The following is a 25647-nucleotide window of genomic DNA, read 5'->3' on the forward strand; positions in this document are numbered from 1 at the left end:
AAAAGGGAGCATCTGGTGGCACACTGGTTAGCACTGCTGCCCCACAGCGCCAAGGACCCGGGTTAGATTCCAGATTTGGGTCACTGTCTGTGTGTAGTTGGCACATTCCCCCCATGTCTGCGTGGGTTCCCTCCGGGCGCTCCGGTTTCCTTCCACAGTCCGAAAGACGTGTTGGTTAGGTACGTTGGCCATGGTAAGTTCTCCCTCAGTGTACCCGAACAGGTGTCGGAGTGTGGCGACTTGGGGATTTGCACAGTAACTTCATTGCAGTGTTAATGTAAGCCTACTTGTCACACTAATAAATAAACTTTTGTACCCTGTAAGGGGACAATCTGCCGGGAGGATCACATGACCCGGGTAACCAAGGGAGGGGGAATCATCCTAGCAAGCCTGGGCTCCTGTATCAGTTCGATCCTGGAAGCTGGCTGGCAGCCTTGAGGCTGCAAGCCTCTGTATTGTAGTTACGTGGAAATTAACATTGCGGTTGTTATTTACCCAACTGGTGAACAGGAATTATGACAGCGTCTTAAAGGAAGAAAGCTGGTAGAGTCGAACGGGTGTAGGAGGGTATCCCAGAGCTCAGGGCCAAGGCAACCCCACCAAACTGTCAATGCACAAGAAGACAGAATTAGAGGAGCCCAGATATCTCAACAGACTGTTGGATTGAGTTGAATTAGAATCATAGAATCCCTACAAAGCAGAAGGAGGCCATTCGGCCCATTGACCCAGAACCGACCACAATCCCACCCAGGCCCCTATCCCCATAACCCCATGCATTTACCCTGTCAATCCCCCTGAAACCAAAGGGCAATTTAGCATGGCCAATCCACCTAACTCACACACCTTTAGACTGTGGGAGGAAACTGGAGCACCCGGAGGAAACTCACGCAGACACAAGGCGAATGTGTAAAGTTCACATAGACAGTGACCCTAGACCGGAATTGAACATGGGTCCCTGGCGCTGTGAGGGAGCAGTGCTAACCACTGTACCACCGTGCCAAAAGGGAATCTAAATGAAGATGAGGTAGAAAAGAATAGAAGGATATGATAGAAAAACAGAAATTGCTGGAAAATCTCAGCAGGTCTGACAGCATATGTGGAGAGAGAATAGAGTCAACGTCTCGCGTCTGGATGACCCTTTGTCAGAGAAGGATATGGTGATGAATTTAGCTGGAGAGGGATATGGAGAGGGAAGTATGGAGCGTGGAAGGACTGGCGTGGATCTGCTAAAGCAAAAGGCCTGGTTCTCCACTGTAAACATTTTGCCATATTTCATTAAAGATCTTAAAAGATTTCACTTGCACTTGTAGCCCTGGGGTGGTACCTGAATTCTTTGACTGCGGGCTCCTGTTTGGACCACTGGCATTTCTGAAGCTCTGTGATATGTTTAATAGCGTCTTCCTCAGTCTGCCTGCAATTGAATGAGAGAGGAAAAAAAGTGAGGGGCCCGGAGAGAATAACATTACTGATTTCTTCAGAGGTGCACACAGACATAAGCAGTTCATTTGAGTTAGGCTGTCAGCAACAAAGGACAAAGAAGAGTCTGAAAATGGGCAAGATTCCAGCGACTCCACAAGTAACATTCTTTCCCCTAAATTGCAATTTCTTCCCTGGGATGTGGCATTGACACTCAACAGAAGCAGCCAGGGTGAAGTTGCTTATTTCAAAAATATTTTTTTTTTCCCTCAGATAAATAGCTAGTTGGAAATGTGATTGTGGGTTGGAGGAAGAATGATAGGGTTAGAAGCTCATATATGACAAGCAGAGGCCATAGATTTGAGATAATTTGACAAGCGAGGGAGAGGTACAGAGACAATTTTGTTTTTATGCAGCAAGTTATTTTGATCTGGAATGCACAGCCTGCTGGGTGGTGGAAACAGATCAAACAGTAATTTTTATAAAGGGAAGTGGATAAATACTTGAAACATTTACAGGGCCAAGGGGAATAAACAGGGGAGTGGGTCCAGGTGGGATGGTTCCTTAAGTGAGTCAGCATGGGCACAATGGGCCGAATAGCCTCCTTCAATGCTGCAGCATCCACTTTATTGCTACCACAGCATGGTGGCACAGTGGTTAGCATTGCTACCTCATAGCGCCAGTGAACGAGGTTTGATTCCCGGCTTGGGTGACTGTCTGTGTGGAGTTTGCACATTCTCCCCGTGTCTGCGTGGGTTTCCTCCGGGGGATCCAGTTTCCTCCCATAGTCTGGAAGACGTGCTGGTTAGGTACATTGGCCGTGCTGAATTTTCCCTCAGTGTGTCCGAACAGGCACCGGAGTGCGGCAACTAGGGGATTTTCGCAGTAACTACATTGCAGTCTTAATGTCAGCCTACTTGTGACACTAATAAATGAACTTAAAAGATTCTGTGCTGCTTGATTGGATTTTGTTCTTCAAAGTACAACAGGCCAGGGTAAGTGGTGAAATGCAAGGAAGAACAGATGCCCAGCAATTTTCCACAATTCCCATTGGAAATCAGCGAGTGTTCAACATAAGTTTCCCTGGGGTGATTAATGAGTTTGTGGGAAGTGAATGATATAGGGTCAGTGGTAACTGGCCGGTGGAAGGAGTGCGATTGATTGGTCAAAAGGCTTGTCCTTATCCTACTGTTATCAAATTAAAGTTTATTTATTAGTCACAAGTAGCCTTACAATTTAAATATATGTTCTTCCCGGATTTCCAATAACTTGCTAAAGTAGTGTTCTTGCTTAAATATACTGTTCTTCTGCATTCCATCAATTTCACCATCCATTAAAAAATTCCACCTCTGGATTCGGACAAACATTCATTGAGCAGAAACCTCTATGACTCTATTTTAGACAGTTACATGGGTAAGGGGTAAGATGGGTACAGAGGGAATGGGCCAAATGCGGGCAATTGGGACTAGCTTCGGGGTTTAAAAAAAAGGGCAGCATGGACAAGTTGGGCCGAAGGGCCTGTTTCCATGCTGTAAACCTCTATGAGCAGAAGCTTGTGCAACATTCTACCTCATTCTGTTTATCACTCCACAGATGCTGCCTGACCCGCTGACAGAGATTTTCCAGTGTTTCCTCTTTTCATTGCCTTTGTGCTTTCTGTCCAATGTCCAGTTAGTTTCATGAGTTGCTCTTCAGTAGGATCAAAACCACAAGCTTCACTCCCTTGAAAATGGCTCCTGCTCCGACCAAGACCGTAAGAAACTATAAAGGGCGGTGAATGTAGCCCAATCCATCAGGCAAACCAGCCTCCCATCCATTGACTCTGTCTACACTTCCCTCTGTCTCAGAAAAGCAGCCAGCTCAAGAACCCCGCGCACCCTGGACATTCTCTCTTCCACCTTCTTCCGTCGGGAAAAAGATACAAAAGTCTGAGATCACGCACCAACCGACTCAAGAACAGCTTCTTCCCTGCTGCCAAGCATGGACGTACCCTATGTTAAGTTGATCTTTCTTTACACCCGAACTATGACTGTAACACGATATTCTGCACCCTCTCCCTTCCTTCTCCCATAGGCGCCGGAGTGTGGCGACTAGGGGGTTTTCACAGTAACTTCACATGCGGCACGGTGGCACAGGGGTTAACACTGCAGCCTCACAGTGGCAGGGACCCGGTTTCGATTCCCGGCTTGGGTCACTGTCTGTGTGGACAGCGGCTGGCAATTCTGCTCTGAGTAATTCGCCTCCTCAACACCCGCCCCCCCAAAATCCAGTCCACCATCTCTCCATTTGCCTGGATGAGTCAGCTCCAAAAACACTCAAGAAGCTCAACACCATCCAGGACAAACAGCCCATTTGAGTGGCACTGCATCCACCATCTTTAATATCCATTCGCCCCACCACTGACAGAGTGGCAGCAGTGTGCACTATCTACACAATGCACTACAGCAATTCATCCAGCCTCCTTCAACAGCGCCTGCCAAACACATCACTTCTACCACCTACATGGACAAAGCAGCAGATACATGGGAACACCACCACCAATCACTCACGCAAACCAGCCTCCCATCCATTGACTCTGTCTACACTTCCCGCTGCCGAGGCAAAGCAGCCAGCATAATTAAGGACCCCACGCATCCCAGACATTCTCTCTTCCACCTTCTTCCTTCTGGAAAAAGATACAAAAGTCTGAGGTCACGCACCAACCGACTCAAGAACAGCTTCTCCCCTGCTGCCATCAGACTTTTGAATGGACTTACCTTGCGTTAAGTTGATCTTTCTCTACACCCTAGCTATGACTGTAACACTACATTCTGCATTCTCTCCTTTCCTTCTCTATGAACGGTATGCTTTGTCTGTATAGTGCGCAAGAAACAATACTTTTCACTCTATGTTAATACATGTGACAATAATAAATCAAATCAAATCAAATCACCTGGAGATTCCCCTCCAAATCACTCACCATCCTGACTTGGAAATATATTGCCATTCTTTCATTGTCGCTGGGTCAAAATCCTGGAACTCCATCCCTATCAGCATCACCATAAGACCATAAGACATAGGAGCAGAATTAGGCCACTCGGCCCATCGAGTCTGCTCCGCCATTCAATCATGGCTGATATTTTTCTCATCCTCCATTTTCCTGCCTTTTCTCCATAACCCCTGACCCCCTTATTAATCAAGAACCTATCTATCTGTGTCTGAAAGACACTCAATGACCTGGTCTCCACAGCCATCTGCGGCAAAGAGTTCCACAGATTCACCACTCTCTGGCTGAAGAAATTCCTCCTCATTTCTGTTTTAAAGGATCGTCCCTTTAGTCTGAGGTTGTGCCTTCTGGTTCTAGTTTTTCCTATTATAGCATTGTGGGTGTACCTACACCACGGGGACTGCAGAGGCTCAAGCAAGCAGCTCACCACCACCTTCTCAGGGGCAATTGGAGATGGGCAATAAAAATGCTGGACTCGCCAGCGATGCCCACATCCCATGAAATAATAAAACAAAACACCCTTTTAGCCACATAACCATCTTCAGAACGTTGACCACTTCTGCACTTTCCTCTGTTCTGCCACCACTAACTTATTTATCCATACCATTTCCTCCCTCAGAGTTTACTATTCTGATACTTTCCTTCCTGACTTCTCTCCACCCTCCTTGCACACCAACTTGTGAAAAACTCTTGCTACACATAGTCAATTGCTACAGAACTTGAATACTGCTGGAAAAGGGGACATGCTATTGAAACCTTTTTGGGGCGATTCTCCCATTCCGACCCGCTAATTCCTTTGGCAGGTCGTGTCGTGAGATGTGCACGTGCGCCGATTTGCGGGATCCGCGCATGCGCTCCTGACGCATACGCGTCTCCCACCACCAGAAATCGGGCGCGGTCAGGACCACGCAGGAAACCAGCAGGAACACCAGGTCAGTCATTTTAATCTCTGTTTAACGTAATTAGAATGTCATTCTCTGACATGAATAGCCACCCCCCCTCCCCCTCCACAAGCTCACAATTGTGACCTCTGCATTGCATAGAGGTGGGAGATTAGAGTCTGAACTTCTACTGAAAAATCAATTGTGATTTACGCCATTTTTCCCAAGAATTCAGCACCTAGAATTTTTTTGGGAGGATTGCCCCCTTTATCCTGCGCTCATCAGAACAGTTCAAAAAATAAACCAACTGTAAAGGGAACAATAATTTATACTGCATGGGAAGATCGGTTGACAAGCGTACTCTGATTGGTAACTGTGTTGCCATGGAGAATGCAGTAAAAAACAGTTAACTGCCAAGCTTTTGTTTCAAATTCAGACCAAGCAGGTCTACTCTGATTGGTCAAGTCACTGCCATAGTGCATGGGAAATGAACCAGGGAATGGCTGCCTCCCAAGCTTTAGTTCGTTGGCAAAGGCATACTTAATGAGGACACAGGAGATGGTAATGAATGCAAATAACATTCATGTCACGCGATGGGGAGTCGATGGCCTAGTGGTATTATCGCTAGATTACTAATCCAGGAAACTCTGCTAGTGTTCTGGGGACCTGGGATCAAATCCCACCACAGCGGATGGTGGAATTTGAATTCAATTTAAAAGAAATCTGGGAATTAAGAATCTACTAATGACCGTGGAACCATTGCCGATTGTCAGAAAAACCCATCTGGTTCACTAATGTCCTTTAGAGAAGGAAATCTGCCGTCCTTACCTGGTCTGGCCTACATGCAACTTCAGAGCAACAGTAATGTGGTTGATTCTCAACTGCCGTCAGACGACCAGGGATGGGCAATAAATGCTGGCCAGCCAGTGACACCCGTGTCCCACGAATGATTAAAAAAAACTAGTCTGCAGGATACCTGACCCACCATTCGGTAAATTGCAAACTATTTTCTTGCTGGTGGGAAACTAATTTTTTGGCTCCCACTAAATTCTCTGTTCCCACCTGCCCCGAAACCCGCTGTGTAGTAAGGAAAACTCCACCCTTAGCCTCAGGAGACTGCTTGCCCCTGAAAGGGGTTAGGCCTCCAATGAGACTACCTGGAAGACCTCCTGCAATGTCAAATCCCGAGACTGAGATGACTAACCTGCAACAACCACAACCGCAACCATCTTCCCTTGTGTGAGAAGCATGACTCCAACCTTTCGCTCTCCCCCATCCCGATTCCCATTGACTCATTGGATACAAGGAGAGGTGGCTAGATGGGTAGAGAACTGGCTTGGACATAGAAGACAGAGGGTAGTAGTCGAAGGGTCTTTTTCCGGCTGGAGGTCTGTGACCAGTGGTGTTCCGCAGGGCTCTGTACTGGGACCTCTGCTATTTGTGATATATATAAATGATTTGGAAGAAGATGTAACTGGTGTTATCAGCAAGTTTGCGGATGACATGAAGTTGGCTGGACTTGGGATAGCGATGAACATTGTCAGACAATACAGCAGGATATAGATAGGCTGGAAAATTGGGCGGAGAAATGGCAGATGGAATTTAATCCAGATAAATGCGAAGTGATGCATTTTGGAAGCACTAATGTAGGGGGGAGTTATACAATAAATGGCAGAGCCATCAAGAGTATAGAAACACAGAGGGACCTAGGTGTGCAAGTCCACAAATCCTTGAAGGTGGCAGCACAGGTGGAGAAGGTGGTGAAGAAGGCATATGGTATGCTTGCCTTTATAGGATGGGGTATAGAGTATAAAAGCTGGAGTCTGATGTTGCAGCTGTATAGAACGCTGGTTAGGCCACATTTGGAGTACTGCGTCCAGTTCTGGTCGCCGCACTACCAGAAGGACGTGGAGGCTTTAGAGAGAGTGCAGAGAATGTTTACCAGGATGTTGCCTGGTATGGAGGGTCTTAGCTATGAGGAGAGATTGGGTAAACTGGACTTGTTCTCCCTGGAAAGACGGAGAATGAGGGGAGACCTAATAGAGGTGTACAAAATTATGAAGGGTATAGATAGGGTGAACAGTGGGAAGCTTTTTCCCAGGTCGGAGGTGACGATCACGAGGGGTCACGGGCTCAAGGTGAGAGGGGCGAGGTATAACTCAGATATCAGAGGGATCTTTTTTTACACAGGGAGTGGTGGCGGCCTGGAATGCGCTGCCAAGTAGAGTGGTGGAGGCAGGCACGCTGACATCGTTTAAGACTTACCTGGATAGTCACATGAGCAGCCTGGGAATGGAGGGATACAAATGAATGGTCTAGTTGGATCAATGAGCGGCACAGGCTTGGAGGGCCAAAGGGCCTGTTTCCTGTGTTGTACTGTTCTTTGTTCTTTGACTCCAGTTTTGCTTGGGCTCCAGACTCCATCAAACGGTGCGTTGAGGAGGGCGACATGGCGGCACAGTGGTTAGCACTGCTGCTTCACAGCGCCAGGGGCCCGGGTTCAATTCCGGCCTTGTCCGTGTAGAGTTTACACATTCTCCCCGCGTTTGCATGGGTTTCCTCCGGGTGCTCCGGTTTCCTCCCACACTCCAAAGATATGCAGGTTAGGTGACTGGCCATGCTAAATTGCCCCTTAGTGTCCCAGGATGTGTGGGTTAGAGAGATAAGTGGAATAAATACATGGGCTTGCAGGGATAGGGCCTGGGTAGGATGCTCCATCAAAGTGTTGGTGCAGACTCGATGGGCCGAACGGCCTCTTTCTGCACTGTAGGGATTCTATGATTTCATGATGTCACTGGCAGTCATCCTCACCTCACGTCTGGACCTCAGCTCTTTTGTCCATGTTTGAACCAAGGCTGTAATGAGGTCAGGAGCTGAGTGACCCCGCCAGAACCCAAACTGAGCATCAGTCAGCAGGTTATTGCTGAGTAAGTGCTGCTTGATAGTGCTAATAATAACACTTATATCACTTTACTGATGATTGAGAGTAGATTGATGGGAAGATAATTGCCTGGGTTGGATTTGTGCTGTTTTTTCTGTACGGGACATCCTTCAGCAATTTTCCACATTGCCGGGTAGATGCCATTTCTAAATATCACATGGAGTGAATCAAATTGGCTGGAGACTGACATCTGTAATACTGGAGGCTTCTGGAGGAGCCTGAGATGGATAATCCACTTGGCACTTCTAGCTGAAGATTGTTGCAAATGCATCAGCCTTATCTTTTGCACAGATGTGCTGGGCTCCTCCATCATTGAGGATGGGGATATTTATGGAGCCTCCTCCTCCAGCGAGTTGTTTAATTGTCTACCACCATTCACGACTAGATGTGGCAGGACTGCAGAGCTCAGATCTGATCCATTGGTTTTGGGATCGCTTAGCTCTATCTATTACTGGCTGCTTATGCTGTTTGGCATGCGTATGGAGCTGTGTTGTAGCTTCACCAGGTTAACGCCTAATTTTTAGGTATGCCTGGTGCTACTCCTGCTGTGTCCGCCTGCTCTTTTAGCATGAATTTAGCATGGCCAATGCACATCCAACTAGCACATCTTTGAACTGTGGGGGACCTGGAGAGTTGGTGTAGACTCAATGGGCCAAATGGCCCCTTTCTCCATTGTAGGAATTCTGCGGCAGTAGGTTTTTACTTCTTGTTGGCCAGAACACAGAGAACTCACTCCCTGCCACTTTCTGAATAATGGCAATGGATTTTCACTCCTTCACACCACCTCCTCCCTTGCTCCCCAAGTACCTAATCTTAGCCCCCAACTTTTCCCTGATCGACTTGCTGCTCCCCATCTTCCAGCATGAAATCCTCCAAACCTCAGTCTAAAGTCTTGTTCAAAAGGACAACCTCCCAAGCAACACTCCACGTCCCTGTCCTTGAGTTTCAGCTGAGCTTTGCTCTCGTGTGTATGTGCGTGTGCGTGTGTGTGAGCGTGGTTCAAAGATACATCTCTTCCCCAGAGTGTCATCAACTAAAGCGAAGGCTACATTTGAAAAGCTCAATTACTTTCAACTAACGATCTGTTGTTACCTAATTAAATTTCTTCCTGATTTATTCCCAGGACATTGGTATTACTGACGAGGCAAGCATCATATAGGCCATCCCTAGGTACCAAGAGAAGGCGGTAATGGGTCCTCTTGAACCACTGATAAGAAATTCGATATGATTGAGTAATTTGCTAAACCACTTTATAGAACAGTTAAAAATTAACTACATTGGTGTCACATAGGTATCAAACCGAGTATGGACAATGACTTAAAAAAAAATGAGAATTGGACAACACCATAATCAATTTTACTGATACCAGCTTTTATTTCCACACTGTGTAAGCTGAATTCATATCCTATGACTTTGCTGAGATTCGAACTCATGTTCTTGGGATTATCAGTCTAGGCTTCTGGTAACATAGTCACAGTGCCACAGTAACACAGTTTATTTGTTCATTTATTAGTGTCACAAGTAGGCTTACATTGACATGCAATGAAGTTACTGTGAAAATCCCCGAGTCACCACACTCTGGGTACACTGAGGGAGAATTTAGCATGGCCAATACACCTAACCAGCACGCCTCTCGGACTGTGGGAGGAAACGGGAGCACCCGTTGGAAACCCATGCAGACACGGGGAGAACGTGCAGACTCCGCACAGACAGTGACCCAAGGTGGGGATCAAACCCAGGTCCCTGGCGCTGTGAGGCTGCAGTGCTAACCCACTGTGCCGCCATGTTCTTCATGCAGACCATATCCTTTATATTATTTAGCAGAGAGGAGAAAATTAGGTGGAATATTCATCTCTCTACTATACACTTTTAAAGTGTACACTGTCTGTATAGAAAAAGATTTGGCCTTATGTAATCATTTTATTGGACTGTAGAACTTTTTTTTTTCTGCTTCAAGAAATAGAAACATAGAAAATAGGGGCAGGATGATGCCATTCGGCCCTTCGAGCCAGCTCTGCCATTCAACATGATTGTGGCTGATCCTCTATCTCAACGCCATACTCCAGCGCTCTCCACATATCTCTTGACACCTTTAGAGTCTAGAAATCTATCTATTTCTTTCTTCAATACATTCAGTGGTATGGCCTCCACAGCTTTCTGTGGTGGAGATTTCCACAGGTTCACCACCGAGTGAAGAAATTTCTCCTCATATCCTGAGACTGTGACCCCCTTGAACCCCACCCCCAACCAGAGGAAACAACATTCCTGCATCCAGTCTGTCCAGTCCAGCCCTGTCAGAATTTTATGTTTCAATCAGGTCCCCGCTCATTTTTCTAAGTTCCAATGAAGACAGAGCAGTTGACCCAATCTCTCCTCATACAACAATCCCGCCACACCCCAGCTATCAGTCTGGCACTGCCATAACGTGTGGGGGTAGGGCCTGGGTCGGATTGTGGTTGGTGCAGACTCGATGGGCCGAATGGCCTCCTTCTGCACTGTAGGGTTCTATGATCCTTTGACTGCACCCTAGATATTATCTTTATCCAAAACCAGAAAATGACACCTGACATTCGATTGTGAATTTTTAATCTAAGATAAAGGCAAAATAGTGCTGATGCTGGAATCTGAAATGTGAACAGGGTCATTCAAACTCGAAGCATTGCTCTAATCTCTCTCCACACATGCTGTTCGACATGCTGAGATTTTCCAGCATTTTCTGCTTTTGTTTGTGAATTTTTAACCGTTGCTTCCTATCAGTTACCCTTAGTTTGTCTGTGTGTTATTCATGGTTCACTTGGGAGCATCCTCACCGGAGTCAGAAGGCTGTGGATTCAAGATCCACTCCAGAGACTTGAGCACAAAACTCTAGGCTGCCTCTCTAGTGCAGAGTAAGCGCATGATCGGAGAATTCATCATTCAGATGAGACATTGAACCGAGGTAGGTGTAAAACGAATCCCACAGCACTATCTTGAAGAGCCGGGGTCGTCAATATTTATCCCTCAATCCTCACCTGATGAAGGGGCAGTGCTCCAAAAACTCATGCTACCAAATAAACCTGTTGGACATTAACCTAGTGTTGTGAGACTTCTTACTGTGCCCACCCCAGTCCAACGCCGGCACCTCCACATTATCCCTCAATCAACAAATGACCGAAATATTATCACATGACCTGTTATCACGTCACACTGAGGTTTGTGTGAACTTGCTGTACTAAAAACTGGTTGTCATGTGTCCTGCATTAGAGCAGTAACTATACTTCAAATATACTTTATTCAGTGTAAATGTCTTTGGGATGTATTGAAGTTATGAAAGGCGCTATATAAATATAAGTTATTCTGTGTGTAAACAGGCGTCTCTGAATGACTCGACCGATTTGGGTCTGGAAGACAATGGGTGAGAATTTCCGGCCGCTCTCGCTCCAAGACCGGCAAATCCCACCTGAGGTCAATGGGTCCATTACATGGTCCCCCACCCAAACCCCAGCCTGTTACGATTCCCGTGTCAAGCAGGATGGGAAAATTCCACCCCATGTTTCTCCAAACTCTCATCGTCCGGAGAGAATGAAGCAAAACTGACCTCTTGATGGTGTTGTCAGCAAGTGGCACTCCTCGATTTGTGTGCTTGTTCGAAAATCAACAAAGAAGGGATTGCTCAACCCTGTTTTTATGCAGACCGTGTCTCTCTGATCTGATGCTGGAACAGAACATGATGCCAAGTCCCCCAGGTTGGATGTGAAATGATCCTTACACAGGGCATGCTGTCCATTGCAATAACATCCTCGTGTGGGTGAGTATAGCAGGCTTGGGAGGGAAAAAGTGACTGGATCTATGGTGGCACACCACTACTGGAGATCTCCTTGTGTCTCTTTTAGATCTGTTGTAGACTAGCTGATAGCCAACATTCGCCAAAATTTAACGTTGCCCTATCATTCTAATTGGCACCCAATGCAATGTCTCAACAACTGCACTGTTTCACAATTACACTGTAAGCCAATTGCATTGTTATGGTCAGATGATAAGTTTAGTTTAGTTCATTTATTAATATCACAAGTAGGCTTCCATGAACACTGCAATGAAGTTACTGTGAAAATCCCCCAGTCGCCACAATCCGGCGCCTGTTTGGGTACACAGAGGGCGAATTTAGCATGGCCAATGCACCTAATCAACACGTCTTTTGGACTGTGGGAGGGAACCGGAGCACCCGCAGGAAACCCACGCAGACACAGGGGGAGAATGTGCAAACTCTACACAGACCCAAGCCAGGAATCAAACCCAGGTCCCTGGCGCTGTGAGGCAGCAGTGCTAACCACTGTACCACCGTGCCACCCTAAGCACTGGCTCATGTAAAAATGGACCCAGCTAGAACACTGGGGTGTAGAAGGACTGAATGGTTCTTTCACTCCACTGAGCCATCTGAAGAATAAACCTGCCTAAGGTAACAGGCTAGTATTAGACTCATTTTTTGATGGAGTTAACATGGTAGAAGGCAAATAAGATGGGACTCTCGTTCATTGCCATCCAGCAGTTCTAAGCTTCTCTTTGTCTTGTCTCCAAATTTCACATAATAGTGAAGTTATTTATGTTGGGATTCTTATCCCTTATGCTGTTAGGTATGTTTGAGTCAGATAGCCCTAATCATCATGATGACAATGATACACGTTGTTAGTGAGAGGAAATTGGCATGTTTATGGGAAGGGAGAATTATTTTTAAGTTTATTCATTAGTGTCACAAGTAGGCTTACATTAACACTGCAGTGAAGTTACTGTGAAAATCCCCTAGTCGCCACATACCGGCACCTGTTCGGGTACATTGAGGGAGAATTTAGCATGGCCAATGCACCTAACCAGCACGTCTTTTAGACTGTGGGAGGAAACCGAGCACCCGGAGGAAACCCACGCAGACACGGGGAGAACATGCAGACTCCGCACAGACAGCCACCCAAGCCGGGAATCAAACCCGGGTCCCTGGCGCTGTAAGGCAGCAATGCTAACCACTGCGCCACCGTGCCACCCATGGACCCAGTTATGGATGGAAACACAGAGTAACTTGGCATGTGTTTAACAGAGGTCAGATTCTGCTCCCTGGTCCTATGGACATGGATGGCTGCTGGTTTGAAGCCAGGCTCAAGAGAAAATGGTACAACAGAGTGTGGATACTTCTACTGGACCCATGCTACTCTGGTACATTATCGTAATGGCAGTCATAGAGTCATAGAGGTTTACAGCATGGAAACAGGCCCTTCGGCCCAACTTGTCCATGCCGCCCTTTTTTTTTAAAACCCCGAAGCTAATCCCAATTGCCCGCATTTGGCCCATATCCCTCTATACCCATCATACCCATGTAACTATCTAAATGCTTTTTAAAAGATAAAATTGTACCCGCCTCTACTACTGCCTCTGGCAGCTTGTTCCAGACACTCACCATCCTCTGTGTGAAAGGATTGCCCCTCTGGACACTTTTGTATCTCTCCCCTCTCATCTTAAACCTATGCCCTCTAGTTTTAGACTCCCCTACCTTTGGGAAAAGATATTGACTATCTACCTTGTCTATGCCCCTCATTATTTTATAGACCTCTATAAGGTCACCCCTCAGCCTCCTACGCTTCAAAGAAAAAAGTCCCAGTCTATTCAGCCTCTCCTTATAACTCAATCCATCAAGTCCCCGTAGCATCCTAGTAAATCTCTTCTGCACTCTTTCTATTCAATAATATCCTTTCTATAATAGGGTGACCAGAATTGCACACAGTATTCCAAGTGTGGCCGTACCAATGTACAACTTCAACAAGACGTCCCAACTCCTGTATTCAATGTTCTGTCCGATGAAACCAAGCGTGCCGAATGCCTTCTTCACCACTCTGTCCACCTGTGACTCAACTTTCAAAGAGCTATGAACATGTACCCCTAGATCTCTTTGTTCTGTAACTCTCCCCAGCACCCTACCATTAACTGAGTAAGTCCTGCCCTGGTTTAATCTACCAAAATGCATCAGCTCGCATTTGTCTAAATTAAACTCCATCTGCCATTCGTCAGCCCACTGGCCCAATTGATCAAGATCCCGTTGCAAACTTTCTTCACTGTCCACCATGCCACCAGTCTTGGTGTCATCTGCAAACTTACTAACCATGCCCCCACTTACTAACCATGCCAGTCAAAGAACACAGGGACAGAGCACCCTACCCACTCTTCCAGCTGCAGTCTGTCGGCAACTGTAGAAATGTGGCTGAAGGTAACAATGAATTGGGTGAGTCAGAAATAAAATTGCAAACTTTGAAGAGATAAGAAAGTTGGTTCTGAACCTAATCAGCATTTGCATTTGGAATTTGCTTGCAAGAAAGCAAGCCAGTTGAGAAACAACAAAAGGATGTCTCACCATTGAATGGGAGATGATGTAATATCGTTGTAAATCTTCGCACATCCTGTTAATTTCTCTTGCCAGAAGTCCTGCACCTGACTAAATAAAATAAAAGTTTTGTTAACTGGAGAACCAGGTTGCAGGTGTGTAATCACTAACTTAGTACATACAGTATTCCGGGGAATTCATATTGTAAACTATAACCCTGAACTCTCAATTCCCAGGTTTCTGGCCAAGCTATTGTGGGAGCGCAGTGAAGTGGAAAGGAATGTTGATGATTCGATGCTTCGTAAATTCGGCTGGCTTGTGGGAGCCTCCTCTGCCATCTTGGATTACATGGAATGGGCAGCTGACAAGCACAAAATGGCTTCTTCAAAGGGAGAAGAACAACTCAGGACTGTGGAAACTCTTATGCTGCCTTAACGATTGGACTTTGTGCTAATTTCAGCCAGGCGGCATTATAATTGGCAATGGTTACTTGAAGGTGGCAGCTGAGGGCAGCAAGTACCACTGGGACTGTTATTTCCCAACACGGTTCAGCGCCTCGAGGAGATTTAAACCACAGAGGCAAAAGCAAGAGGATTAAATAAGCCACAAATGTCATATTGCACCTGCTCAACACATCACCTCATACCACAGTGATAGTCCATAGATTTAAAGTATTTCAATACATTACAATGAATGAACATACAGGGGGTGAAATTGAACAAAGTCAATAGAATTGAATATTGGGGAGATCGATACCATATGAGCAACACTCTTCAGTCTCTTGGGTCTCTGCCAATGTCCAATTCTCAGGAGACTAAGGTAATTTGGCATGTCCAATATGACTGTCACCAATATTTACAGATGCACCATAGAAAGCACCCTTTCCTGATGTATCAAAGCTCGGTATGTCTTGGCTCCTGCTCTGTCCAAGACCGCAAGAAACTACAAAGGTTTGTGAACGTAGCCCAGTCCATCACTCAAACCAGCCTCCATCTACACTTGACTCCATCTACACTTACCGTTGCCTCAGAAAAGCAGCCAGTATAATCAAGGAACCCATGCACCCGGGACATTCTCTCTTCCATCTTCTTCCATCGGGAAAAGGATACAAAAGTCTGAGATCACGTACCAACTAGCTCACGAACAGCTTTTTCCGTGCTGCCATTAGACATTTGAATGGACCTACCATACATTAAGCTGATCTTTCTGTACACCCTAGCTATGACTGCAACAGTATATTCTGCGCCCTCTTAAGAACATAAGAACATAAGAAATAGGAGCAGGAGTAGGCCATCTAGCCCCTCGAGCCTGCCCCGCCATTCAATAAGATCATGGCTGATCTGACGTGGATCAGTACCACTTACCCGCCTGATCCCCATAACCCTTAATTCCCTTACCGCTCAGGAATCCGTCCATCCGCGCTTTAAACATATTCAGCGAGGTAGCCTCCACCACCTCAGTGGGCAGAGAATTCCAGAGATTCACCACCCTCTGGGAGAAGAAGTTCCTCCTCAACTCTGTCTTAAACCGACCCCCCTTTATTTTGAGGCTGTGTCCTCTAGTTTTAACTTCCTTACTAAGTGGAAAGAATCTCTCCGCCTCCACCCTATCCAGCCCCCGCATTATCTTATAAGTCTCCATAAGATCCCCCCTCATCCTTCTAAACTCCAACGAGTACAAACCCAATCTCCTCAGCCTCTCCTCATAATCCAAACCCCTCATCTCCGGTATCAACCTGGTGAACCTTCTCTGCACTCCCTCCAATGCCAATATATCCTTCCTCATATAAGGGGACCAATACTGCACACAGTATTCCAGCTGCGGCCTCACCAATGCCCTGTACAGGTGCATCAAGACATCCCTGCTTTTATATTCTATCCCCCTCGCAATATAGGCCAACATCCCATTTGCCTTCTTGATCACCTGTTGTACCTGCAGACTGGGCTTTTGCGTCTCATGCACAAGGACCCCCAGGTCCCTTTGCACGGTAGCATGTTTTAATTTGTTTCCATTGAGATAGTAATCCCATTTGTTATTATTTCCTCCAAAGTGTATAACCTCGCATTTATCAACGTTATACTCCATTTGCCATATCCTCGCCCACTCACTCAGCCTGTCCAAATCTCTCTGCAGATCTTCTCCGTCCTCCACACGATTCACTTTTCCACTTATCTTTGTGTCGTCTGCAAACTTCGTTACCCTACACTCCGTCCCCTCCTCCAGATCATCTATATAAATGGTAAACAGTTGCGGCCCGAGTACCGATCCCTGCGGCACGCCACTAGTTACCTTCCTCCAACCGGAAAAACACCCATTTATTCCGACTCTTTGCTTCCTGTCGGATAGCCAGTCCCCAATCCACTTTAACACACTACCCCCAACTCCGTGTGCCCTAATCTTCTTCAGCAGCCTTTTATGGGGCACCTTATCAAACGCCTTTTGGAAATCCAAAAACACCGCATCCACCGGTTCTCCTCCATCAACCGCCCTCGTCACATCTTCATAAAAATCCAACATGTTCGTCAAGCACGACTTTCCCCTCATGAATCCATGCTGCGTCTGATTGATCGAACCATTTCTATCCAGATGCCCTGCTATCTCCTCTTTAATAATGGATTCCAGCATTTTCCCTACTACAGACGTTAAGCTGACCGGCCTATAGTTACCCGCCTTTTGTCTCCTTCCTTTTTTAAACAGCGGCGTAACATTAGCCGTTTTCCAATCAACCGGCACTACCCCAGAATGCAACGAGTTTTGATAAATAATCACTAACGCATCCACTATTACCTCTGACATTTCTTTCAATACCCTGGGATGCATTCCATCCGGATCCGGGGACTTGTCCACCTTCAGTCCCATTAGTCTACCCAGCACTGCCTCTCTGGTAACATTAATTGTATTAAGTATTTCTCCTGCTGCCAACCCTCTATCGTTAATATTTGGCAAACTATTTGTGTCCTCCACCGTGAAGACCGACACAAAAAACGTATTTAAAGACTCAGCCATATCCTCATTTCCCACTATTAACTCCCCCCTCTCGTCCTCCAAGGGTCCAACATTCACTCTAGCCACTCTATTCCTTTTTATATATTTATAAAAACTTTTACTATCATTTTTTATATTAATTGCTAGCCTAGCTTCATAGTCTATCCTTCCTTTCTTTATCGCTTTCTTAGTCTCTCTTTGTTGTTTCTTAAATTTTTCCCAATCACTTGTTTCTCCACTATTTTTGGCCACTCTGTACGCAGCTGTTTTTATTTTAATACTCTCCTTTATTTCCTTCGTTATCCACGGCTGGTTCTCCCTTTTCTTACAATCCTTGTTTTTTGCTGGAATATATTTTTGCTGAGAACTGAAAAGGATCTCCTTAAAAATCCTCCACTGTTCCTCAGCTATCCTACCTGCCAGCCTGCTCTCCCAGTCTACCTTAGCCAATTCATCCCTCATCCTATCATATTTCCCTCTGTTCAAACAGAGGACACTGGTTTGAGACCAAACTTTCTCCTCTTCCATCTGAATCAGAAATTCGACCATATTGTGGTCACTAGACCCAAGAGGGTCCTTCACAATAAGATCCTTAATTCTACCTACCTCGTTACACAATACCAGATCCAAAATAGCTCGTTCCCTCGTCGGTTCCGTAACATGCTGTTCAAGGAAACTATCCCGACAGCATTCTAAGAACTCTTCCTCCATTCCACCCTTACCGACTTGAGTCTGCCAGTCAATGTGCATGTTGAAGTCCCCCATGATTATTGCCGTTCCGTTTTTACACGCATCCCTTATCTGCTTGTTTATAGCCCTCCCTACCTCAACATTATTATTTGGGGGCCTATATACCACACCTACTAGTGTCTTTCTCCCTCTACTATTCCTCATCTCTACCCATAATGATTCCACGTTTTGTTCCTCAGAGCCTATGTCATCCCTCAGTACTACCCTGATATTATCTCTTATTAATAGCGCGACCCCACCACCTTTTCCTTCCTGTCTATTCTTCCTAAACGCCTGATACCCCTGGATATTCATCTCCCAGTCCTGGTCACCTTTCAGCCATGTTTCTGTAATGGCCACCAGATCGTACCCACTTGTGCTGATTTGCACCATCAACTCATTCACCTTGTTCCGAATGCTTCGTGCATTCAGGCAAAGTGTCCTTATTCCAGCTTTTATCTGAACCCGCTTTGATGAGTCGCGAACACCGTCTCCCTCTACTCCCTTATCTAAATTACCGCCTTCATTCACTTGCACCCTCTCCTCTACCATTAATTTTGTAATTCCCCTTACCCCTGCATCCTCCCCCCCATCAATTAGTTCCTTGATCCTAGTCAACTCTTCTAGCTCCCCTCCCCCCTCTTAGAACATAGAACATAGAACATAGAACATTACAGCGCAGAACAGGCCCTTCGGCCCACGATGTTGCACCGACCAGTTAAAAAAAAAACTGTGACCCTCCAACCTAAACCAATTTCTTTTCGTCCATGAACCTATCTACGGATCTCTTAAACGCCCCCAAACTAGGCGCATTTACTACTGATGCTGGCAGGGCATTCCAATCCCTCACCACCCTCTGGGTAAAGAACCTACCCCTGACATCGGTTCTATAACTACCCCCCCTCAATTTAAAGCCATGCCCCCTCGTGCTGGATTTCTCCATCAGAGGAAAAAGGCTATCACTATCCACCCTATCTAAACCTCTAATCATCTTATATGTTTCAATAAGATCCCCTCTTAGCCGCCGCCTTTCCAGCGAAAACAATCCCAAATCCCTCAGCCTCTCCTCATAGGATCTCCCCTCCATACCAGGCAACATCCTGGTAAACCTCCTCTGCACCCTCTCCAAAGCCTCCACATCCTTCCTGTAATGTGGGGACCAGAACTGCACACAGTACTCCAAGTGCGGCCGCACCAGAGTTGTGTACAGTTGCAACATAACGCTACGACTCCTAAATTCAATCCCCCTACCAATAAACGCCAAGACACCATATGCCTTCTTAACAACCTTATCTACTTGATTCCCAACTTTCAGGGATCTATGCACACATACACCTAGATCCCTCTGCTCCTCCACACTATTCAAAGTCCTCCCGTTAGCCCTATACTCAACACATCTGTTATTCCTACCAAAGTGAATTACCTCACACTTCTCCGCATTAAACTCCATCCGCCACCTCTCGGCCCAACTTTGCAACCTGTCTAAGTCTTCCTGCAAACTACGACACCCTTCCTCACTGTCTACCACACCACCGACTTTGGTGTCATCAGCAAATTTGCTAATCCACCCAACTATACCCTCATCCAGATCATTAATAAATATTACAAACAGCAGTGGCCCCAAAACAGATCCCTGAGGTACACCACTTGTAACCGCACTCCATGATGAATATTTACTATCAACCACCACCCTCTGTTTCCTATCCGCTAGCCAATTCCTGATCCAATTTCCTAGATCACCCCCAATCCCATACATCTGCATTTTCTGCAGAAGCCTACCATGGTGAACCTTATCAAACGCCTTACTAAAATCCATATATACCACGTCCACTGCCTTGCCCCCATCCACCTCCTTGGTCACTTTCTCAAAAAACTCAATAAGGTTAGTAAGGCACGACCTACCTGCCACAAAACCATGCTGACTATCACCTATCAATTCATTACTCTCCAAATAACTATAAATCCTATCCCTTATAATTTTTTCCAACATCTTGCCGACAACAGAAGTGAGACTCACCGGTCTATAATTCCCGGGGAAGTCTCTGTTCCCCTTCTTAAACAATGGGACAACATTCGCTAACCTCCAATCTTCTGGTACTATACCAGAGGCCAACGACGACCTGAAGATCAGAGCCAGAGGCTCTGCAATCACTTCTCTTGCCTCCCAGAGAATCCTTGGATAAATCCCATCCGGACCAGGGGATTTATCTATTTTCAGACCCTCCAGAATATCCTGCACATCCTCCTTATCAACTGTAATACTGTCTATTCTACTCCCTTGCAACCCAGTGTCCTCCTCAGCTATATTCATGTCCCCTTGCGTGAACACCGAAGAGAAATATTGGTTCAATGCTTCACCAATCTCCTCCGGTTCCACACATAACTTCCCTCTGCCATCTATAACTGGCCCTAAACTTGCCCTAACCAACCTTCTGTTCTTGACATACCTATAGAACGCCTTAGGATTCTCTTTAACCCTATCCGCCAAAGTCTTCTCATGTCCCCTTTTAGCCCTTCTAAGCTCGCTCTTCAACTCCCTCTTAGCCAATCTAAAGCTTTCTAGTGCACTACCCGAGTGCTCACGTCTCATCCGAACATAAGCCTCCTTTTTCTTTTTAACCAACAAAGAAACTTTTTTGGTGCACCACGGTTCCCTAGCCCTACCAATTCCTCCTTGCCTGACAGGGACATACCTATCACAGACTCGCAGTAGCTGCTCCTTGAAAAAATTCCACATGTCGGACGTTCCCAGTCCCTGTAATCTCCTAGTCCAACCTATGTTTCCTAATTCTCTCCTAATAGCCTCATAATTACCCTTCCCCCAGCTAAAACCACTTTCCTTCTCCCCTATGTACTCTATGAACAGTATGTTTTGCCCATATAGCGCACAAGAAACAATACTTTTCACTATATCCCAATACATGATAATAATAAATCCAATCAAATTTAATCTTAAGCTTGCGTATTTAGGCATTTTTGTATCTGATTGGAATCATTCCGGTTGAATTAATTGCTCACTGTGACAAGTTTTTAAATAATCTTTACTTTTTATGATACATAGTAATAAAGAAGGTGAGCTGGCAGTAAGATATGCAGGTTAGGCTGATTGTACGTGCTAAATTGCCCAGTCCAGGTTAGCAGGGTAAATACATGGGGTTATGGGAAGAGGGCCTGGGTGGGGTGGGTAATAACCTCCGAAAGACGAGCTGGTTAGGTGCATTGGCCATGCTAAATTCTCCCTCAGTGTTCCCGAACAGGCACTGGAGTGTGGCGGCTAGGAGATTTTCACAGCAACTTCACCACAGTGTTAATGTAAGCCTCCTTGCACACTCCAAAGGTGTGTGGCTTAGGTTGATTGCCCATGCGAAATTGCCCCTTAGTGTCAGGGGACCAGCAGGGTAAATACATGGGGTTACAGTAAAAGGACCTGGGTGGGATTGCTGCCAGTGCAGACTCAATGGTCCGAATGGCCTCCTTCTGCACTGTAGGGAATCTATGACTACCACAGAAAGTAGTTGAGACCAAAACGTTGTGTGATTTCAAGAAGAAATTAGATATAGCTTGGGGCTATTGGCTAATGGGCTCAAGGGATATGGGGGGATGGGGTGAGGGAGGGGAAGGTGGGATCAGGGTATTGAATTTGATGGTCAACCATGATCAACATGAATGGTGGAGCAGGCTCGAAGGGCCTAATGGCCTCCTCCTGCTTCTATTTTCGATGTTTCTATGTTGAATTTCTTTGGCCTTTTACCGATAGGGTGGTTGGTCCAATTCCAGGTCGTGGTGAGGATCTGCTTCCTGGAAGCTTTAGAGGCCATTTGGTACTAGAAACGTGGGAACTTTGCGGACAAATGTCTCTCCTGTAAAACCAATAACATCCTCAGACAACAGACATTAGGGCACTGAAGCATTTGAAAGGAAACTGAACCAGTCCGTCACAAAAAAACAGAAGTATGAATGAGTTGTGAGAAAGAAAAATGGAAGATAGTCACATCACACTTTAAAATGGGATTGAAATTGTAGAACGCAGGTGACTAAATATTGATCCGACGAATATGTTCACTTACAATCCTCCATTCCATAGGCTTAAAGTATTTCAATACTTTGCAATGAGTGAATATACAATGAGTGAAATTGAACAAAGTTAATAGAATTGAATATTGAGGGACATCTGTAACACATGAGCAACATTATTCAGTCTCTTGCATCCCTGCCGAGGGAAAATTCTCAATTGGCTAAGGTAATTTGGCATGTCCACTATGACTCTCACCAATATTTACAGATGCACCATCGAAAGCATCCTTTTCTGATTTATCACAGCGTGGTATGGCTCCAGCTCTGACCAAGACTGCAGGAAACTACAAGGGTTGTGAATGTAGCCCAGTCCATCACTCAAACCAGCCTCCCATGCATTGACTCCGTCTACACTTCCCGTTGCCTCGGAAAAGCAGCCAGCATAATTAAGGAACCCAAGCACCCCGGACATACTCTTTTCCATCTTCTTCCGTTGGGAAAAGGATACAAAAGTCTGAGATCACATGCCAACTAACTCACGAACAGCTTCTTCTCTGCTGTCATCGGACTTTTGAATGAACCTACCATACATTAAGCTGGTTTTCTCTACACCCTAGCTATGACTGTAACACTATATTCTGCACCCTCTCCTTTCCTTCTCCTCTATGTACTCTATGAATGGTATGTTTTGCCTATATAGAGTGCAACAAACAATACTTTTCACTGTATCCCAATACATGATAATAATAAATCTTAAATTTGTATACAAAGGCATTTTGTATCTGATTGGAATCATCCAGTGAATTGTCCCATGTTAATCAGTTTCTAAATAAACTTTATTTTGTGATACACAGTAATAAAGAAGCTTGTTCAAAGTGAGGTGACAGTAAGTTGCGCAGGTTAGCTTGATAGTCCATGCTAAATTGCCCCTTAGTTTCTGGGAGATTTGCAAGGTAAATACATGGGGTAATGAGAATAGGGCCTGCATCGGATTGTTGTCAGGCTGGATGGGTGGAATGGCCTCCTTCTGAACTGTAGGGATTCTACGATCCTATGATTCCAGTACCAGGATTATGTGGGTGTTGCTAGTTTTAATATGCTGGTGGAAAACTGTGCTGCCTATGAACTAGCTGGAACTTGCTGGGGCAGGTTATTGTGTGACATAGAACATAGAAAAACTACAGCACAAACAGGCCCTTCGGCCCACAAGTTGTGCCGAACACATCCCTACCTTCTAGACCTACCTATAATCCTCCATCCTATTAAGCTCCATGTACTCATCCAGGAGTCTCTTAAAAGACCCTATTGAGTTCGCCTCCACCACCACTGTCGGCAGCCGATTCCACTCGCCCACCACCCTCTGTGTGAAAAACTTACCCCCAACATCTCCCCTGTACCTACCCCCCAGCGCCTTAAACCTGTGTCCTCTCGGAGCAGACATTTCCACCCTGGGAAAAAGCCTCTGAGAGTCCACCCGATCTATGCCTCTCAACATCTTATACACCTTTATTAGGTCTCCTCTCATCCTTCGTCTCTCCAAGGAGAAAAGACCGAGCTCCCTCAGCCTATCCTCATAAAGCATGCCACTCAATCCAGGCAACATCCTTGTAAATCTCCTCTGTACCCTTTCAATCTTTTCCACATCCTTCCTATAGTGAGGCGACCAGAACTGAGCACAGTACTCCAAGTGGGGTCTGACGAGGGTCTTATATAGCTGCATCATTATCCCCGGACTCCTAAACTCAATCCCTCGATTGATAAAGGCCAGCACACCATACGCCTTCTTAACCACCTCCTCCACCTGCGGGGCCGATTTCAGAGTCCTATGGACCCGGACCCCAAGGTCCTTCTGATCCTCTACAGTCCTAAGAGTCTTTCCCTTGATATTATACTTCTTCATCCCATTTGACCTACCAAAATGGACCACGACACATTTATCTGGGTTGAAGTCCGTCTGCCACTTGTCCGCCCAGTCTTGCATCCTATCTATGTCCCTCTGTAACTTCTGACATCCCTCCAGACTATCCACAACCCCACCAACCTTCATGTCGTCGGCAAACTTCCCTCCGCTTCCTCATCCAGGTCATTTATGAAAATGACAAACAGCAAGGGTCCCAGAACAGATCCCTGGGGCACACCACTGGTGACCGACCTCCATTTAGAAAAAGACCCATCTATACCCACTCTCTGCCTCCTTTGGGCAAGCCAGTTCTGGAGCCACCGGGCAGCAGCCCCTTGGATCCCATGCCCTCTCACTTTTTCTAGAAAGTTTTCTAGACATGCCTGATTGGTTAGACATTGTCCTGCACATTTCATCTCAAGTGTTTTGCCTTAGAAATTGCTGAAAGTGTGATTGATAAAGGCGCAGCGACTGCAAGAGTCATGTGACATTAGAACATAGAACATTACAGCGCAGTACAGGCCCTTCGGCCCTCGATGTTGCGCCAACCTGTGAAACCAATCTAAAGCCCATCTAACCTACACTATTCCAATATCATCCATATGTTTGTCCAATGACCATTTAAATGCCCTTAATGTTGGCGAGTCCACTACTGCTGCAGGCAGAGCATTCCACGCCCTTACTACTCTCTGAGTGAACAACCTACCTCTGACATCTGTCCTATATCTATCACCCCTCAATTTAAAGCTATGTCCCTTCGTGCTAGCCATCACCATTCGAGGAAAAAGGCTCTCACTGTCCACCCTATCTAGTCCTCTGATCGTCTTGTATGCCTCTATTAAGTCACCTCTTGACCTTCTTCTCTCTAACGAAAACAACCTCAAGTCCCTCAGCTTTTCCTCATAAGACCTTCCCACCACACCAGGCAACATCCTAGTAAATCTCCTCTGCACCCTTTCCAATGCTTCCACATCCTTCCTATCATGCGGTGACCAGAACTGTACGCAATACTCCGAGTGCGGCCGCACCAGAGTTTTGTACAGTTTGTAAGTTTTAGGGCAAATCCTCCATGATTAAAGAACCCAGGGATAAGGAAAATGGCCGGTTGGTTGTCAGGCCACATGAATATGCAAGAGGCTGGGAATAACGAGAAGGTCGAGACAGGGATGATCTAATCAACAGGAAACAAAGGAGAAACCATGGCCAGCAGACGAGGAGTAAATAGCACAGCAGCAAGACAATGAGAACAGAGATCATTCCATCCACGGACAACATCAAGACTCAGCTCGCTGATGGGATTCCAATCAGGCTGACTCAGAGAACATTTAAAAGACATTAAAATATCAATTAAGGGCGGTCCCGACAGTTCCAGCCCTTTTGTTCCAGTCAATCAAAACTGCCAATGATCAGAAACTGTTTTGTGTGAGAGAATCACCGGTTCAGGTTTTAAAAAGG

The 25647-nt window shown here is 45.9% G+C and overlaps 1 protein-coding gene across 4 annotated transcripts in view; it reads right to left on the reverse strand.

Annotated features, from left to right (window-relative positions):
- LOC144500746 (alpha-2,8-sialyltransferase 8F-like) overlaps positions 1 to 25647 on the reverse strand; it is a 72385-nt gene that overhangs the window by 31007 nt on the left and 15731 nt on the right. For 3 of the 4 annotated variants that reach the window (XR_013499005.1, XR_013499006.1, XM_078224142.1), the window contains exons 3-4: positions 14595 to 14675; positions 1325 to 1411 (exon numbers count right to left, since the gene is read on the reverse strand). Coding sequence is in view for 2 of the 4 variants with exons in the window: in XM_078224142.1 (XP_078080268.1) it covers positions 1325 to 1411; positions 14595 to 14675 (168 nt within the window). In the remaining 2 variants the exon portion in view is untranslated. The remainder of the gene's footprint in view (positions 1 to 1324; positions 1412 to 14594; positions 14676 to 25647) is intronic. The other variant, XM_078224144.1, reaches the window with a different exon arrangement.

This window comes from Mustelus asterias, chromosome 11, assembly GCF_964213995.1.
Source record: "Mustelus asterias chromosome 11, sMusAst1.hap1.1, whole genome shotgun sequence".
Lineage (NCBI taxonomy): Eukaryota > Metazoa > Chordata > Chondrichthyes > Carcharhiniformes > Triakidae > Mustelus > Mustelus asterias.